This window comes from Calonectris borealis, chromosome 25 (genome assembly GCF_964195595.1).
Source record: "Calonectris borealis chromosome 25, bCalBor7.hap1.2, whole genome shotgun sequence".
NCBI lineage: Eukaryota > Metazoa > Chordata > Aves > Procellariiformes > Procellariidae > Calonectris > Calonectris borealis.
Window position 1 is genome coordinate 1,877,542 of NC_134336.1, and position 16,936 is coordinate 1,894,477.

Consider the following 16,936-nt stretch of genomic DNA (forward strand, 5'->3'; position numbering starts at 1 on the left):
AGTGTAACCATCTCCGCTCCCTGGCTCTCCATCCGTGGGGCCTGGCAGGGCCGTGGGGGCCGGCGGGGCGCCTGGCCGTGGGTCTCCATCCGCAGTCGGGCACCACAGCCAGGGCTGTGCGGGGAGGACGGGCTGGATGGAGACATCAGAGCGCAGCCCCCCCGCGCCCCGCGGCAGCTCGTTAACGGCTCTGTGAATCGCAACGGCTGAAAAACTCAGCCAGAACCGTTTTCCTAATGGAGAAACACTTCATAATATTTGGTGTCGGAGAAGAAAACAAGTTTCTGATGATGGCAGCGCGTCCTCCCTCGCCGTCTGCAGGCCCTGCGCTGCCTGCATCACTGCCGGCGGTGCCTTCTCCTTCCCGCTGCCCCCTCCAAGCAGCCGAGCCAGTGGTGCCCCCGGGTGCCCAGCCCTGGCACCGTGTCCCCCTCGCCCCATGGAGAGCCAGGTTCCTGGCACTCCAACCCAGCTTCACAGGGGGAAGGATCCGGGGCTGGATCCTGCCCTGGGAGCTTCCCAGCCCCCTCGGTCGGTTCCCCAGGGACAGCCCCAATGTTTCGCCGGCAGTGGGGTGTGGAGGGGAGCGTGACGCTGTGCCTGTCCCTGTCCCCACAGATGAGCCCGCAGGGACGACCCTGCAGGATGCCGAGGCTACGGGGTGGGTGCTGACACCATGAAGGGCTACCATGGGGAGCGCACCCAGACACAGCCCTCCTCCGGCCACCGCTGCCGCTGCATCCCAGAGGACTGCGAGCATCCCGCCAACTACGTCCAGCACGGCCCCGAGGGCCGGCCGCCGTACCTCCTCAGCCCCAGCGAGCCGTGTTCCCTGGAGCATCCCTACTGCCCGGTGCGGAGCCCCGGCACGGCCAGCGAGTGCCCGGGCGGGCCCCTGAGCGAGCCGCCCTCCACCAGCGCCAGCAGCACCTTCCCGAGGATGCACCACGCGCAGCAGCCCTACGACTCCTGCGACGAATGCATGGCGACCGCCCACCCCGCCAGCAAGATCAACCGCCTGCCCCCCACGCTGCTGGACCAGTTCGAGAAGCAGCTGCCGCTGCACCACGACGGCTTCCACACGCTGCAGTACCCGCGGGCCGGCGGCGCCGAGCCCCGCAGCGAGAGCCCCAGCCGCATCCGCCACCTCGTCCACTCCGTCCAGAAGCTCTTCGCCAAGTCCCACTCCCTGGAGGCGCCGGCCAAGCGGGACTACAACGGCACCAAGATGGACGGCCGCGGGGACGGCTACCACCACCACCACCACCACCACCACCATCACCACCACCACCAGTCCCGCCACGGCAAGCGCAGCAAGAGCAAGGACCGCAAGGTGGACTCCCGGCACCGGTCCAAGATGATGGGCTGGTGGAGCTCCGACGACAACCTGGACAGCGACAGCAGCTACATGGTGTCCGGCCGGCACGCTGCCGACCAGGGCACCCAGTACTGTGTGGACGCTCCCGAAAGTGCCTTCAGAGACTTGACCTTGAAGAGTCTAAAGGGTGGCGGGGAAGGAAAATGCCTGGCCTGTGCCGGCATGTCCATGTCTCTGGATGGCCAGACGCTCAAGAGGAGCGCCTGGCACACCATGACCGTCAGCCAGGCCCGCGAAGCCTACCCCAGCGCCGGCGGCACCGAGAAGACCTTGATGCTTCAGGAAGCAAAGGCCAAAGACCGAGCATACCAGTACCTGCAGGTGAGGGGCCGGGCAGGGCGGGGGGCTGCTGCCCCGGGCACCGCGGCCAGCGATGCCGTGGGGTGAGCTGGGGCTGGGGCCCTCATCCCAGCAGCCTGGGGCGCTGTGGGGATGCTCCAGCTGGGGTCCATGTCCCCAGCGCCTGCGCCCTGTCTCCCGGGGTCCCGCGCCGGTCCCCGCTGTCCCCTCGCCGGCAGTGCGAAGCCCCTCTGCCGCCGCCTGCCCCGAGCCCGCTGGGTTTGGGGTCAGACCGGCTCTGTCGGCTCGGGGCTGCCAGCGGCCCCGTGCCCGCTCCCTGCTTGCGGCTTTTATCCCGTTTGCGCCTGGCCGGGTGCCACCGCCTGCCTCGTCACCAGGCTCCCTTTTAGGTCACCCCCCTTCCAATTAAAAACTAATTAAGTCCTCTCCCTTTCCCGGGGGAAGGAGACAGGGAGCAGCAATGCTGCGCTGGCTGGGGGTGGAGGGTGGCCGGGGCCCCTCTCTGCCAGCAGTGAGGGCATCAGGGCAGGGTGCCGGCCCCACCGCCCTCCCCATGGGGCCCGGGGGACACCGTCCCCTTGCCACAGCCCGGTAAGGACCCCGTGGTGCCGGCGTCAGCGGCGCGTGGTGGGACTGGCAGCTGCTACGTCAGCCGGGCGGCTGCGCTGGCATGGGTGGGATTTGGCCCAGCCGCGCCTGCTGGGGGGGCTGCGAGGTGGGAGCGGCTGCGCTGCCCCGCGTTTTGGGCACGGCCCTGCACGGGGCAGGGGGAGCAGTGGCTGTTAGGAGGGATCAGCTCTCCTGCATTTAGGGGCTTTCCCAGGGTCTGTCCCTGCAGCTCTGGGGTGCCATGGGGAGGGCAGGGGGGCTGTGCCTGCACGGGCACCGGCCTTGGGCCGTGACACATGCTGGGTTTGGGCCATGCATGCACGCCGGGCTCGGGCTGGCATGTGCCATGTGGCAGGCGCGGGGCTCAGCTCTGCATCCCGACCGAGGGAGCCCGGCCACCGCGTCCTCCCACGCTTGCCTCCTGCCCCAGGTGCCGCAGGATGAGTGGAGCGGGTACCCAGCGGTGGGCAAGGACGGGGAGATCCCCTGCCGGCGGATGCGCAGCGGCAGCTACATCAAGGCCATGGGCGATGAGGACAGCGCCGACTCGGATGCCAGCGCCAAAATATCGCCCAGGGCGGCCATGCGGCGAGACAGCTACCGCCGCTCCTCCAGCGCCGACCAGGCCAGGACCAAGTAAGGGCTGTTGCCTCCCAGCCCTGTCTCAGCACCACGGGCGGCAGCGGGGCCATGGGCTGGGGCTCCCCGGGAGCTGTAGCTGCCCTTGGCGGGCACCAGGGGGGACGCGGCTGCGCTGGGCTTCGGGGTGGGACCTGCTGCTGCAACCATGAGCAAAGGTTGGGGAGGAGAGACACGTTCAAGAGGAGATGACTGGAATGTGACCCAGTCCTGGTGGGTGACAGCCTGGCTCCTCGTCCCCGGCCCCACTGTGTACCCTTCTGGCAGCCCCGCACTGCTGGGGGACAGGTCCGTACCCCCAGGACAGCGTTTCGGGGCAGTTAGGAGCGGGGACAGCAGGGGCGGCTGGCGGGAGCATCGCTGCAGCTGCGTTTCCAAATGCTCTGCTTGAATGTGTTGCTTTTGGTGCGATCCCTTTTATTCCCACTGTCTCTCATTAGGTTTGCAAGTAGGCACTATTCTGATTCATATATCTGTAACTGTCCCAGCTGCTGCACGCCACCGCGAATGCTCCCGCGGGGACAGGGCTACGGGCGTTCCTTCACCACCGGGCAGGTAGGGTCCCGTGTCACGGGTGCCATCAGGCAGGTTGGGGCTGGGGGGGCGGTGGATGCTCCTCTGAGCACCTCCTGCCCCGCTCGGCCCCGGCCCCGGCTCGCCGCCCCCAGCCTCACCCGCCGCTCTCCCCAGATCAACGACGAGCTCAACCACCAGTTCGAGGCCGTCTGCGAGTCGGTTTTTGGCGAGGTGGAGTCGCAGGCCGTGGAGGCGCTGGACCTGCCCGGCTGCTTCCGCATGCGGAGCCACAGCTACCTGCGGGCCATCCAGGCGGGCTGCTCCCAGGACGACGACTGCCTCTCGCTCTTCTCCATGTCGGCCCCCGCCGGGCCGCCCATCACCAGCAGCATCCTGAAGCCCAGCACCTGTGAGTCCCAGGGCGTGGTGGGGGCTCGGCCGTGCAAGGGACCCCCGCATCTCCCCACCTGCTTGCCCAGGCACCTGCCAAGGGCTGCTGCCACCCCCCGTCCTGCCCCCGGCCCCGTGCACCCCCTGGCACAGGGCGTGAGCATCCCACCCAGGGCTCAATCCCGGTCAGGGGGCTGCTTTGTGCCCCCAGCACCCTCTGCCATTCCCTCTTTCCCTCCACTTCTTTCCCCATCTCTACCCCTTGATGGGAGCTGCAGCAACTTGGCCATCGTGGGTCTGGGGGTGGTTTCTGATCCTTTTCTGGGGATAAATCGGCCAAACAGCCCCTCTGTGCTCCAGCCCGGATCTCAGCCGGCCGAGGTGCAAACCCTGGGGGGCCATGAGCCCCATATTGCGGGAGGAGGTGGGCACCGTTCCCCTGGGGCCCCCATTCGCGTCGGGAAATGAGCAAGTGTCTGTGTTTTCACGCGCCTTTTCATCCTGCGCCTCTCCCACAACAGCCTTCAGTTACAGAAAAGCTCCACCTCCCATCCCTCCAGGAACCAAAGCCAAACCCCTCATCTCCGTCACGGCGCAGAGCAGCACCGAGTCCACCCATGAGAGCTACCTGCCCGGCGAGGTCGCCCGCAGCTCTGCCTGGTCCAAAGATGCCGCGGCCCGTTGCAACTCGGCCGAGAGCCTGGAGAGCTCCAAGGTGACGGCCGTGGCCCTCGACCTGCCTCCGGTCCAGCCCCGCGCCGCTCCCAAGCCCTCCACGCTCATCATCAAGGCCATCCCCGGCCGGGAGGAGCTGAGGAGCTTGGCTCGGCAGCGGAAGTGGCGCCCCTCCATCGGCGTCCAGGTGGGCTTCGCTCCTCCCTGTGGGCTGGGAGCCAGCTCCCAGCCTGCCCGAGTGGCGTGGGCGACGCTGAGCCCCTGCGCCGCATCTCGGGGCCGCCCTCCAGCGCTCTCCCTCTGCCCCTCGGCAGGTTGAGGCCATCTCCGACTCGGACACGGAGAGCCGGAGCCAGAGGGAGTTCCACTCCATCGGGGTGCAGGTGGAGGAGGACAAAAGGTACCGTGCGGCCGGGCTGGGCTGAGACCTGCCACGCTCGCTGCACCGGGGGATTGGGTCCCCCTGGGGCTTCCTAAGCTGCCCCGCAGCATCTTTTCCCTCTCTCCTCCGGCTGAGACCCCCAGAGCTCAGCACCGTTCCTGTCCTGGGCCAGCTGCCCCCACCTGGGGCAGGATCTGCCTTCCCTTTGCCCTCGCACCTCGCTGCTGCAAACTGCCCGGGGAAGGGGCTCCCCTGCTCCCGCCCTGTGCTCGGGTCTCCTTCGCTGGGGCTCAGCCCTGGGCTTTGAACCCAGCCCAGGCGCGGATGAAACCTTTGGGCTTTTCTGCAACAACACATGACGTTTTGGCTGGGGTGGGAGCCCGGGTGCATGGCCTGCAGGAGGGGAGCTCCGGCAACATGCCCACGCAGCCCGGTGCATGCTCCTCTCCATCCTCGGTCCAGCGCCGGTAGTCATGGAAACGGGCTAAGAGCAGAGGAGATGAGGGACCAGGGGGTTGCGGCTGCTCAGGGCTGTCCCCGTGGCCCCGAATGCTCGGGGGTCCAGACCAGCATCTCCAGCCCCACCCTGCCTGCGGGCACCCATCGCCCTGCCCGTGATGGCACCCGGGGAGGGGACGGGGCTGTGCTCGCTGGCTGTGAGGGTCCCCACGCGCTCTCGCTCTCCCCAGGCGAGCGCGCTTCAAGCGCTCCAACAGCGTGACGGCAGGCGTGCAGGCGGACCTGGAGCTGGAGGGCTTTGCCAGCCTGGCCGTGGCCACCGAGGACAAAGCCCTGCAGTTCGGGCGCCCCTTCCAGCGGCACTCCTCGGAGCCGGAGTCCGGCCGGCAGTACGCGGTGTACAAGACGGTGCACACGCAGGGGCAGTGGGCATACCGGGAGGACTACCAGCTACAGTATGACACGGTGGAGGTGCCCCGGCGGGACGCCTGGATGGAGCGGGGCTCCCGCAGCCTCCCCGACTCCGGCCGTGCCTCCCCCTGCCACCGCGATGGGGAATGGTTCATCAAACTGCTGCAGGCGGAGGTGGAGAAGATGGAGGGCTGGTGCCAGCAGATGGAGAGGGAGGCCGAGGACTATGACCTGCCAGAAGAGAGTGAGTCGGGAGGATTTGCGGAGTCAGGAGGGACTGGGGCTCCCATGGGGCTGGGGGGCACAGCCATGATCCTTCAGTGCTCCCAGCTTGGGACCACCTTGGAGCATCTCCCCTGACAAGGCTGAAGAGGTTGGGTGGGGGCAAGAAACACCAGGAAACCCTCTGGGACTAGCGGAGGGAGGAGACCCCGTGCAGGTTGGGGGGATCCGAGCTGTCCCACTACCCCGAAGGGGTGCAGGTCCCCGCCACGCAGGGGAGAGGCTCTGTGCCCCACGGGAGTGCTGACCGTCTGCTCTCCCCCTGCCAGTCCTGGAGAAGATCCGGAGCGCCGTGGGCAGCGCCCAGCTCCTCATGTCCCAGAAGGTGCAGCAGTTTTACCGCCTCTGCCAGCAGAACATGGTGAGTGCCGGGGCAGCGGTGCCACAGGGTCAGCCATGGCCGGCGGGGGGTTTTGTACCCTTAGCCGGTGGAAAAGGGACTCTGTAACGCCCTGGGGGAGAGCCAGACAGAGAGCCCCCAGCAGTGTCAGGGTGGGATGGCCGTGTGGCCAGCAGAGCCGATGTCCCGCAGGCGGACACGGATCACACTCTGTCCCTCTGTCCCCGCAGGATCCCAACGCATTCCCAGTGCCCACCTTCCAAGACCTGGCTGGCTTCTGGGACCTCCTGCAGCTCTCCATCGAGGACGTCAGCATGAAGTTCGCGGAGCTCCAGCAGCTCAAGGCCAATGGGTGGAAGATCGTGGAGCCCAAGGTAAGCGCAGGGCTCTGCCGCTGGCACTTGTCCCCCGTCACCTCTCCCTCCCTCCTCCGCAAGCACATCTATGCCCAAACTGCCGCTGCTGGGCTGTTACCAGTGACTGCTTTTAGCAAACACTTGGAAAACAAAGATCCGGGAAAAACAAGGCTAAAGAAGGGGCTGTTCCCCCGCCGTGGTCTCGCAGCCGGCTCGCTGGGTGTTTCTGGGCAGCGCTGCCTGCAAAGGGCCGGGCAGGGTCTCGGCACAGGCGGGGGCAGCGCGCCGCAGGCGCCTTCACGCCTGTGCAGACGGACAAAGGGACGCTCAGCCCTGCCTCGCGACTCAGCGCAGTGCAGGAGGGGCGTGGGGCCATTTCACGGTGGCTTTGGCTTTGCCGCCCGTGGCAGCACCGTGCACGGAGGTGCGCGTGTCCCACACGCCCACTGGCTGTCCTGAGCCTGCCGGGACGCCCGTTCCCTGGAGGTCCTGGCCCCGCGCCCGCCCTGAAGCCCCCATTGTCTGTGCAGGAGGAGAAGAAGGTGCCTCCCCCGATACCAAAGAAGCCGCCGCGCTCCAAGGTGCACCCGGTGAAGGAGCGCTCCCTGGACTCGGTGGACCGGCAGCGGCAGGAGGCCCGCAAGCGGCTCCTGGCAGCCAAGCGAGCTGCCTCCTTCCGCCAGAGCTCGGCCACCGAGAGCGCGGACAGCATCGAGATCTACATCCCCGAGGCGCAGACCCGGCTGTGACCGCAGCCTCCGCTTTTCTACCCGGACTGGACGGCGCGGCCGTAGCTCACTGTGATGGGGGGCCGCGGGGACACCCTGGGGCAGCTCTTGGCCCCACTCACAGCTTCTCTCTTTTCTATCTTAGACCTTTCGTGGATCCGACGGCGGGTGAACGCAAGCCCGGTTCTGCCCCGTCCCTTTGCCCCCTGCCCGCATGCCCCTGCCAGCCTCTCCCGGGGTCCGGGGCTCTTCCTCCCTCTGCCCTCCCTGGGGCCGTGTCCCAGCTCTCTGTCCCCTTCCCACGCTCCCCAGCCCTTCCGCACCCCCCCCAGCCTGCGTCCCAACCAAAAGAGAGGTGACCCTCAGTCCCCGGCCCCGCCGGGCTGGAGGGGAGGGGGCTGCAGGCAGGCCCCCCGCCTCTCTGTACTCAGTGCAATCCCCCAGCGCGTGGCGGGGAGGGGCCCCCGCCCCCCGCCTGGCCGGAGCCCCCCCAGCCCTGCTCCCCGGCCCTGCCGGCACGAGGCTTTGGGACGCAGCGGGGACAAGGGGCTCCCCCACGCTGCCCCTGGCTGCCACCGGCTCGGGTGCCGTGGGGGACCCAGGGCTCCTTCCCCTATATACATATATAAATATAACCTGAGGAATAAATCAGAAACTACGCGTGACCAGCGCTGTGTTCTGGCTGGTGGGACGGACCAGAGCAGCAGAAGCCCCCGGTCACGGCGAGCCACCCTGCTTCCCTCGCACGGAGCATCGCGACGCGCTTCTCCCCTTCCCGCTCAGCCCTCCTTCCCCGTCAGTCTGTCCCTCCATCCGTCCGTCCTTCCCTCCTGCCAGCCTGGAGTCTGGGAGCGCCTCTGCAGCGTGGCACTAGCCGGGGACAGGGGATAAGGTCCCTCCGTGCCTCGCCGCTGGTGGGAGCCGCTTCCCTGGTGTGCGAGCGAGGCGGAGGTGGTGGGGAGACCTGCCCGCAGCCCGATCGCACCCGCAGTGCCAGGGACCGCGGCGGCTCTGCCCCGGGCTGGGCTCAGCGCTGGTGGGTGGGACGGGAGCGTGGACATGGCCAGCAGCTGCCCCTTGAGTGCGGGGCTGCTAGAGATCGCCCCGGGGGGTCACCCCTTCTCCCCGAGCTCCCGGAGCCCCGCGGGGATGGGACACCCCAGGACGGGGCTGTCGTGCGCCTGGTGCCCCGCGGGACCAAGGGAGACCCCGGGATGCTGCTGCTCCCAGCTCCCCCGTCACTGCACACAGACCCAGGAGCAGGGTGGGGGGGTCCCTAAAGGTCCTCTCCAGGGCAGAGCAGTGTGGCGGGACCGGAGGCTGCACCTGCCCCGTCTCTGCCCCTGTCCCCATCCCTGGTCCCTCTCCAAGCATCCTGTCCCACCCAGTGTCCCTTTTGGTGGCAGAAGAGGGGAGGACCCCATCCCTGTCCCCCACCCCGCCACGCCAGCAGCCCCACGCAGCATCACCAGCCACCCCCCAGGCAGGGCCGGTGGGTGCTGGGTAGCTCCCAAAATCCGGGGCCAAATCTCGCCCAGGGCCCTCGGGCAGGGTCGCGGGACTGCAGGCAGCTGGGGGAACCCAGCTCGTGCCCCCCCATGCAGCAGGGGGGGCCGGGGCCGAGCAGGGGGACGCCTCGCTGGGGGTCCCTCACCCCGGGGGTCTGTTGGTGCTAAACACCTCCGGGACGGCAGCGCCCGCTCAGCCACCCAAAGCCCTTTCCCACCCCACTCCCCCCCCCGCACCCCGGATTTAGGGACGTGCCTGGGAAGGGCTCCCAGGCCCCCGCCCCGGCCAGCGCCGTGCAGTGACCGTGACACGTGGCTCCCTTTTTATTGTAATGAACCGCCGCAATTAATAAAGACAACTTTGGTTACTCCGGGCCAGCGGCCACCTCCCCGCAGGGACGCGGCTGGCGTCGGGCTCACCTTTCCCCTGTCTGCTGCCCCTTCGTGTCCGAGGGGTGGGAGAGGGGTGTCCGTGGGCTGGGAGAGGGGTGTCCATGGGGTGGGAGAGGGGTGTCCGTGGGGTGGGAGAGGGGTGTCCATGGGGCGGGAGAGGGGTGTCCGTGGGGTGGGAGAGGGGTGTCCGTGGGCTGGGAGAGGGGTGTCCGAGGGGTGGGAGAGGGGTGTCCGTGGGCTGGGAGAGGGGTGTCCATGGGGTGGGAGAGGGGTGTCCGTGGGGTGGGAGAGGGGTGTCCGTGGGGTGGGAGAGGGGTGTCCATGGGCTGGGAGAGGGGTGTCCGTGGGGCGGGAGAGGCGTGTCCATGGGGTGGGAGAGGGGTGTCCGTGGGCTGGGAGAGGGGTGTCCATGGGGTGGGAGAGGGGTGTCCGTGGGCTGGGAGAGGGGTGTCCGTGGGGCGGGAGAGGGGTGTCCGTGGGGCGGGAGAGGGGCTCTCGCTGGGGCAGGAGCAGATCTCCCTGTGGGGTAGCTGGGGGCTGTCTGCAGGTCTCCCCGTGGGTCTCTCCCCGTGGGTCTCTCCCTGTGGGTCTCCCCGTGGCTCTTTCCCTGTGGATCTCCTCATGGGTCTCCCTGTGAGTCTCCCTGCGGACGCTTGCGTGGATCTCCCCATGGCTCTCTCCCTGTGAGTCTCCCCCCAGGAGTCCCTCCCCGTGGCTGTCGCCGTGGGTCTCCCCGTGGCTCTCCCCCCGTGGCTCTCCCCGCGGGGCGGCCTCGGCCCGGGCCCGGGCCGCTCCTCCAGCGCCGCTGATCCCGCGCTGTCCGCCAGGGGGCAGCACCGCCCCGCCGGGCCGCGGGGGCGCCTCGCTTGGCCGCGCTCCCGCCCGCCGCCGCTGACCGGAAGGGGCGGGGCGGCGGCGGCGGCGGCGGCCGGGCCCAGGTGAGCGGGGGCCGCCCGGGGCTGGGTCCGGCTCCGGGTCCGGCTGCGGGGGGGCCCCGCGGGGGCCGGGCGGGGGTCCCGGCGCGGCCCAGGCGGGTCCCGATTCCCTGTGGGTCAGTGCTGAGGCCCCGGTGCGGCCCGCCCGGTGCGGCCTTGCCCGCCGGAGCCTCGCCCGGGCGCTGCCAGCCCGGAGGCCTCGGGCGCCGCGGGGGGGGGCCGGGCCCGGCTTGTGACCGCCGCGTTTCGCCCCCTGCCAGGCGCAGCCCCCCGGCGCCATGTGGTCCGTGCTATGGGCGGCCGTGCGCTCCAAGGCCCCGTACGTCACCTTCCCGGTGGCCTTCGTGGTGGGGCTGGTGGGCTACCACCTGGAGCGGGTCCTCCGCGGCGACCCCCCGCCCACGGCCGAGGAGGAGAAGAGCATCTCGGAGCAGCGGGAGGACCGCAAGCTGCAGGAGATCGCGGGCAAGGACCTGACCAAGGTGGTGAGCCTGAAGGACAAGCTCGAGTTCGCCCCTCGGGCCGTGCTGAACAGGAACCGCCCGGAAAAAAGTTAATAATAAAGTTGTTTGGGCAAACGCGGTGCCCTGGAGCCACTGTCGCCGGGGCCGGCTGCCAGAGGGCTGTGTCCTGCAGCACCGTGCTGGGGACTCCCCTGTCACCTGCACATCTTCCACCAGCCTCCCTCCCGCACCGGGCCGTACCTGGGCAAGACGCGGTGCCCGCTGCTGCTCTTCACCCTCCCGGGGCCCTCCGGAGGGTCGGGGTTTGCCCACCCCACGGATTTGCTCAAGACACAGTGCCCAGACCTCCTTTGTGGCAGAGCGGGCAGGGAGCCATGCTTTTTGGAGGTGGAGCGTGTCTGAAACTCATCAGCTCTCAGCCTGTCCCAGCCCTTGAACCACAAAACCCTCTCAGCCTGGTTCCACCCACGTCCCTTCTGGTTTGGTTTCTTCCATGGCGTGAAGATAGAAGAATCTTGGACCTGAGTGACATGGGGTTGGGGTCAGGCTAACCGCCTGCGGCAGGAGGACCTGCCGTCCTGCTTACAGCTCTCTTCGTGAACCCCGACCTCAGCACCATGCTACCACGTTACACTCACGGGAGCCTGAACAGCACTGGCGATCTCTGGGGAACCCCTCTTTGCATCGTTCCCAGGCTTCGCAGCGAGGAAGGGGGACGGGGGGAGGTGGAAGTCCTGGCCCTGCTTCTGTTGTGGAGCTCCGAGCGTGGCAGTGGCTTTGGGCTGGCGTGTAGAGAAGGAGGAGATCTCTGCCCTGTACGGGAACAGCCAGAATAAACTTCTGTCAATCCTTGGGCCTCTGTGTCTTCTGCATCAGCACCTGGCCCTAACCCTGGCTCAGAGCGTCTTTCTGCTCCCCATGTTTTCAAGAAGCAACCCCTTCTACAGTGGCAGAGATGCCATCGTTGTCCCTGGTCAGGCCCTGACCTCGGGCCTGGCAACAGGCTGGCGGGCGGGAAGGAGGGGGAGGCACCGAAATCCCAGCCCATGCTGCGGTTGTGCCTCCCTCCCGGCTCTCCCGGCCACGTCATCTGCTTCCCTTCGACCTCCTTATCTAGACAAGAAGGGCTGCGGCAGTGCTGGGTGGGGTCCCAAGGGACAGGGGGGTCCTGCTGGGCTGCTGAGCAGGGCAGCATGTGGTGGGAGAGGCTGGCAGCGAGCGCTGGGGACCGGTGGCCAGTGTCCTCTGCAGCCTCAGGCATCACTGGCACAGCAGGACCAAACCCCAGCGAGAGCTGCCCAAGCAGGGCCACCTGATGACCGTGCCCTGCTCTCTGCCGGCAGCGTGCGGGGGCCGTAGCTGGGGTTATCGCTGCCTCCCGGCTTGTTTTTTCCCCTGGTGCCTGAGCGAGGCCTCGCCACTGCCCCGGCCCGGCCTTCCCCTCCCAGGGACGATAAATCTGTCGTGTCTGGTGCGGAGCCCTGAGGTCAGCAGCCAGTTCAGCGTTTCGCATCGCTCCGTCCCGCTTCCTCGGGGCCAGCTCCTTCCCTGCTGACAGCTTTACGGCCGGCGCTGCCCGGCTGTGTTTACCTCCCAGCCTGCTGTCCTTGGGCTGGATCGCTGCCCTCCGGCCGGGCTCACAGCCCGGCACCGCCAGGAACTCGCAGGTCTTTGCTGTCGCGGTGCGCGAGGGCAGCTGAGGCTGGGTTAGAAGGTGCAGGAGGAGTCTAGGGGCAATGCAAAGGCTGTCCCAGCTTTGCTCCACTGCTGCCTCCTGCACTAGGGCTCACAGCACCTCTCATGCCACCATCCTGGTCCCCCTGGCAGGCTGGCACTGTCCCCTGAGCTAGCCCTGCCCCTGGCCTCTTGCTTTCCCAGCCTGGCCGCAGGGCAGTGCTGGGCGACGGCTGTTCCCTATTGTGCACCAGGGTGGGAACGGTCCCGTCCCTTCCCCGAGCCGGGACCAGCCGGACCCAGCTCGGAAATGTCTTCCGAAATGCCTTTGTTCACCCCGCGACGGAGCAGCTCCCTTGGCTGTTTATAGCCCATTGATCTGCCTGTTCCCAGGGCCGGCCGGGCACAATCGGGCTTTGTCGGGGCCTCGCTGCCCTGTTTCCTCCCATGGGCCCACGCGGTGTCGGTCGGGGGGGCTGCTCCGGCGCGGTGCTGGAGCAATGCCCTTGGGAAGGGCTGAGCCCCGACAGCGGCTGCGTGGGCACCGATGGCACCTGGCCGGGCATCCCCTGCGCTGCTCCTGCTGCGGCTGCCTTGCTGGTCCCGCCGCGTTTCCAGCTGGTTTCTGGGTGTCTGGGGACTCCCGTCTGTCCCCACGGCAGACGCTGGAGTTGCTGCGGGGCCGTGGTTCCCCGCAGGCGCTGGGGCAGGGGTGAAGCCGCTTCCCAGAGACCGGTTGCCTTTCTCCTAAACCCTCGGTGCCGTAAACCCACCCTTCCTCCCATTGAATCCCAACAATGTGCTGCCTGGGAAGTGCCGGCTGGACAAGAATAGGAGCCGGCAAGCACTCAGGGTTGGGGCGAGCAGCCACGGTGGCTCACGAAGAGCAAGAGGAAGCTTTGTTGAATAAACCATTGTGGCAGAAAACTGGCTTCCCGAGCCTCCGCACAACTGCTCAAGTGCAAGTCCTTGTTCTGGTCCAGCGCGTTTGTAATCCAGCTATTCCCAGCGTGGCACAGGCGGCCGCTGCAGCGGGAGTGGCAAGGAGCCATGCCAGCAGCGTGGCCGGGGCCGTGCGAGGGGGGAGCCTGTCCCCAAGCAGGGAGTCCCACGCCTGGCCTGGAGGCCGGCGTTCTGCGCGAGAGCATCCTCCCAGGGCTTCTCCAGCTTTGGGGAAGTCTCTGCATCCGGGGCTGGCTGCGGCTGCACTGTGCCGCAGGGCAGGGATCGAATCTGGCAGCTGCAGAAGTGCTGCCTGCCCTGCGCAGCCCGTGGTGGCCGTGCCCCAGGCTCGGGGGGAGCAAGCCAGCTGCTGTGCTCTTGGCACGGCCCTGCCACCTTGCTGCTTCCTCCTTGCCGGCTCCGAGGGCAGCTGCAGCTCCAGGCTGACCCTCTGTCCTGCCCGGGCCGGGTTTGCTCCCCGGGGTCCATCACGAACAGCTTGTGAGAGGAGCAGGTGGCAGTTTCCGCAGGCAGGATGCAGGGAGCGAGCTGGAGCCGTGGTGGGGCCAGGCTGCTGTGCAGGCAGGGGTGGGCGGCCCCCACCAGCCGCTCGGCACGGCTCGGTGCGGCTCGGCACACCTGGATGGCTGCAGCGGACGTCCGGTTAGCTCAGAGCAGGGATGCAGCAGCTGTGCGAGGCTGGGGATGCTGTGACCCTGCGCTGGCACAAGGCTGCTCAGCACCATCGGTCCCTTCCTCAGTGCTTTGGGAAGGAGAGGAGCAGGACTCATGCTCCTGTGTCCTGTCCTGGAGCAGGGCAGTCATCCTGGGGCGCCCGGGACGTGCATGCAGCACAGTGTCCCCACAGCCCCGGGCACGGAGGGTGCTCGCCCTGGCTGCACTGAAGAGCAAATGGCCTGTCACAGCCCCTGGAGGTGCCCACTCCCTGCCCCAACCAGCTGAGGCTGCTTTCCCAGGCTCTAGTTTTGCCCTTTCCCCAAGCGCAGCCGAGTCCTTTCCCAGCTGCCTCGTGTTACCTCCTCCTGCCACGGCCCCACGCACAGGTCTGCCTTGCTGTGCCCGACGGCTCCTTTACACGGCCAGCAGAAGCCCTGAAGTGCTGTAGGAGAGGAGCAGCTCTGCTCTACACCAAGACATATCCCCGAGCCTCGGCCAGGGACAGCTACAGTGAGACATGTTCCCTTCCCACTCGCATCGCCTCTTCTTGCAGCCACAGCTCAGGGCTGAATCCCCATCCCCAGCCACCGTGGTTCCTTGCTTTTAGACCACATCGACCTCCCCGTGCCGGGAAAAAACCCTGGCTATGCAGGCAGCAGCCTCTGCCCTCCCAGTGCTGCGGTGGGACAATGCCCCGAGCCACTGGCAGGGGCAGGACCCATCCCGGGGTGGGCATGGGGTGCCGGGCGCCATGGTCCCGCTGCCTCCGTGCGAGGAAGCGGCCAGAGGGGAGCGACAATGTCAGGATGCGGGAAGTCATCGGGGCTATTGAGTATGTTTCCTCCCGCCCGCAGTTCTCACACGGGGCCGCATTGTCTGCCATGCCCGTGCGTGGAGGGCTAAATATAACCCCACGCCGGGGACAGGCCCGGGGGAGGAAGGGAGCTGTTTGGGGTTTGCTTTTCCTTTGTTGTGTGCTGTTGGCAGTGGTGCTGGTAAGGGCAGGATTGTACCTGGTTTGGCGTTGCTTCGATGATGGGTGCTGCAGGCAGGGGGTGCCGGGGCTCAGGGTCCATGCCTGGCCCAGGAGGATACTCCCGCCTGTGCCTGCTCCCCCCGAGGGGCTGCGGGAAACGGGCGCTGGGGGCTGCGGGCAGAGCCCTGGGCACGGACGGGGCCCCAGTGGGATGGGGGGACCATGCTGTGGCCCCGGCTGGCATCCCCCTGCCCAGCCCTCTGCCCTTCCTCCCCGCTCAGCCGCTATTTTGCTCCCACTGTGGCTCTTCCTGCGAGCGTGTCCAATTTAGACACTTGCTATTTTCTGTACGCTGGGAAAGCTTAAAAATAAACTCCTTGGTGCTCAGCCAGCGCCTCAGGCAAAGCCTTGCAGGCAGGACATGCTGTGGCAGCCCTCACGGCAGGATAGTGTAAGGGGAGCCCAGCACGGACTGGTCCTAACTGGGAGGAGGGCAGGAACCTCCCTGCAAACCAGTGGCTGTGGGGCAGAGTTGCTGGTGCAGGCTCCTGGGGGCCGTGGCTGGTGTTAGACCAATGTCCCCAGCAGGAATTGGGGTCCCAGGGCTGGCAGAGCTGCCCCAAAGCCTTTCCAGACTCAGGGGGTGCTCCAAGTGGCCACCCCCCCCAGCATCCTCCCAAAACCCTGGTGAGCAGCAGTGGGCATGCGGTGCTGGCCATGCACCCAAGGGACACCCCACGCCTGTGCACCCCCCAGCCTCAGGCTGTTGGCGGTCAAGTGCACATCCGTCTACCTGTCCATCTCTCTCCCTCTTCCTTTCGCTCCTTCGGCCACGTCACATCCCTCTCGAGGCACCCGCTTTCCTCCAGGAGCCGAGGATGCGGGAGCAGCCCCACGGTGCTGCCTGTGCCCTGCCGAGGAAGGCATCGGGCTCCGGCGCTGCGGCACAGCGCAGGCAGGCGGCTCTCGCTCGCCGAGTTAGTTCTGGGGAGCTGAGGCTGTGCCTTGGAAAGTACATCCAGCCTTGGGTTGGGATAAACCCCACAGGGCTCTTAGGTGGGGGTACAAAAGCTGCCCTCCCCCAAACCCCTGCCAAGGGCAATGCCAGCGTGGGGCTCACAGCCTGTGAGCAGCCACGGGAACCGCCCCACGGCACCCCCGCCCCACGGCCGGACCCGGGGAGCTGCTGCCGTCCTGGCTGGGCGGCTGCGGTGGGTCCCGGTGCTTGCTCATCGTAGCACGTACTCGGGGCTGTGCTCGCTGCCCGTTATCCCACAGCTGGACCCAGAGCTGGGTCTCGGGGGTGCCCATGGTGAGCCCCTCACCGCAGCCCCCTGCCCGTGCCACTGCAGGGCTCAGCATCATAGTTCGGGGCCGGGCCTTGGGGTAGCGAGTGCCGTTCCCAGAAAGAGACCGGAGGGGCCTGTTTACTCAGGAGGGAGCACAGAGGTGTGAGAAAGGCCGTGCGTGTCCGGCCGGCTGCTATCTGTCCCCGGGCTGCGCCAAAGGGCTTCGCCGGGCCAGCCCGTGCCCTTATCAGCTGCAAACTTTTATTTGCCTAAGGGCTGCGTGCCCGCCTTCTGGGGGGCTGCTGCCAGCACCAGCCCCCGCTGCCGCCCCCTCCCCGGCCCCGCCGCGCAGGTGAGCCCCTCGCTGTTGTTGTTGGCCTGTGCTGCGGGCAGGTCCCGGCGCTACGGGGTCACGCCGGCCACCCTGAGCCGCCTTGTCACAACACGGGAACAATAGCAGGGCCAGAGCAGTGTTTGCGCAGCGCCCGCGGCCGGGCACCGTGTCCAGGCAAGGGGGCTCTCGGCCGTCTTGTTTTCCACCTTGCAGGGCCATTCGGAAAAGCGTGATGCTCCCCTGATGCCAACAAAAATATCAGCCCAGGAGAGGGGAGG

General features: G+C 67.7%; 2 protein-coding genes across 2 annotated transcripts; both read left to right on the forward strand.

Moving 5' to 3' along the window:
* The first annotated feature begins 624 nt into the window (after positions 1-624).
* On the forward strand, positions 625-8,129 carry DLGAP3 (DLG associated protein 3). The gene is made up of 10 exons (XM_075173908.1): positions 625-1,699; positions 2,718-2,923; positions 3,367-3,481; positions 3,617-3,851; positions 4,354-4,694; positions 4,822-4,907; positions 5,579-6,003; positions 6,311-6,402; positions 6,612-6,755; positions 7,268-8,129. The coding sequence occupies exons 1-10, from the start codon at positions 677-679 to the stop codon at positions 7,484-7,486; spliced, it is 2,886 nt and encodes a 961-aa protein (XP_075030009.1). The 5' UTR covers positions 625-676; the 3' UTR covers positions 7,487-8,129.
* Positions 8,130-10,273: 2,144 nt separating this feature from the next.
* On the forward strand, positions 10,274-11,614 carry SMIM12 (small integral membrane protein 12). Its single transcript, XM_075173201.1, has 2 exons — positions 10,274-10,304; positions 10,562-11,614. The coding sequence occupies exon 2, from the start codon at positions 10,580-10,582 to the stop codon at positions 10,856-10,858; it is 279 nt and encodes a 92-aa protein (XP_075029302.1). The 5' UTR covers positions 10,274-10,304; positions 10,562-10,579; the 3' UTR covers positions 10,859-11,614.
* Positions 11,615-16,936: the final 5,322 nt, after the last annotated feature.

Bases quoted from the DNA above. Each gene is read 5' to 3' on its own strand.
- DLGAP3 (XM_075173908.1), top strand. From the start codon at position 677: ATGAAGGGCTACCATGGGGAGCGCACCCAGACACAGCCCTCCTCCGGC. The intron at 3,852-4,353 runs GTGAGTCCCAGG...CTCCCACAACAG, and splicing joins CATCCTGAAGCCCAGCACCT to CCTTCAGTTACAGAAAAGCT. The intron at 6,756-7,267 runs GTAAGCGCAGGG...TTGTCTGTGCAG, and splicing joins GGAAGATCGTGGAGCCCAAG to GAGGAGAAGAAGGTGCCTCC.
- SMIM12 (XM_075173201.1), top strand. From the start codon at position 10,580: ATGTGGTCCGTGCTATGGGCGGCCGTGCGCTCCAAGGCCCCGTACGTC.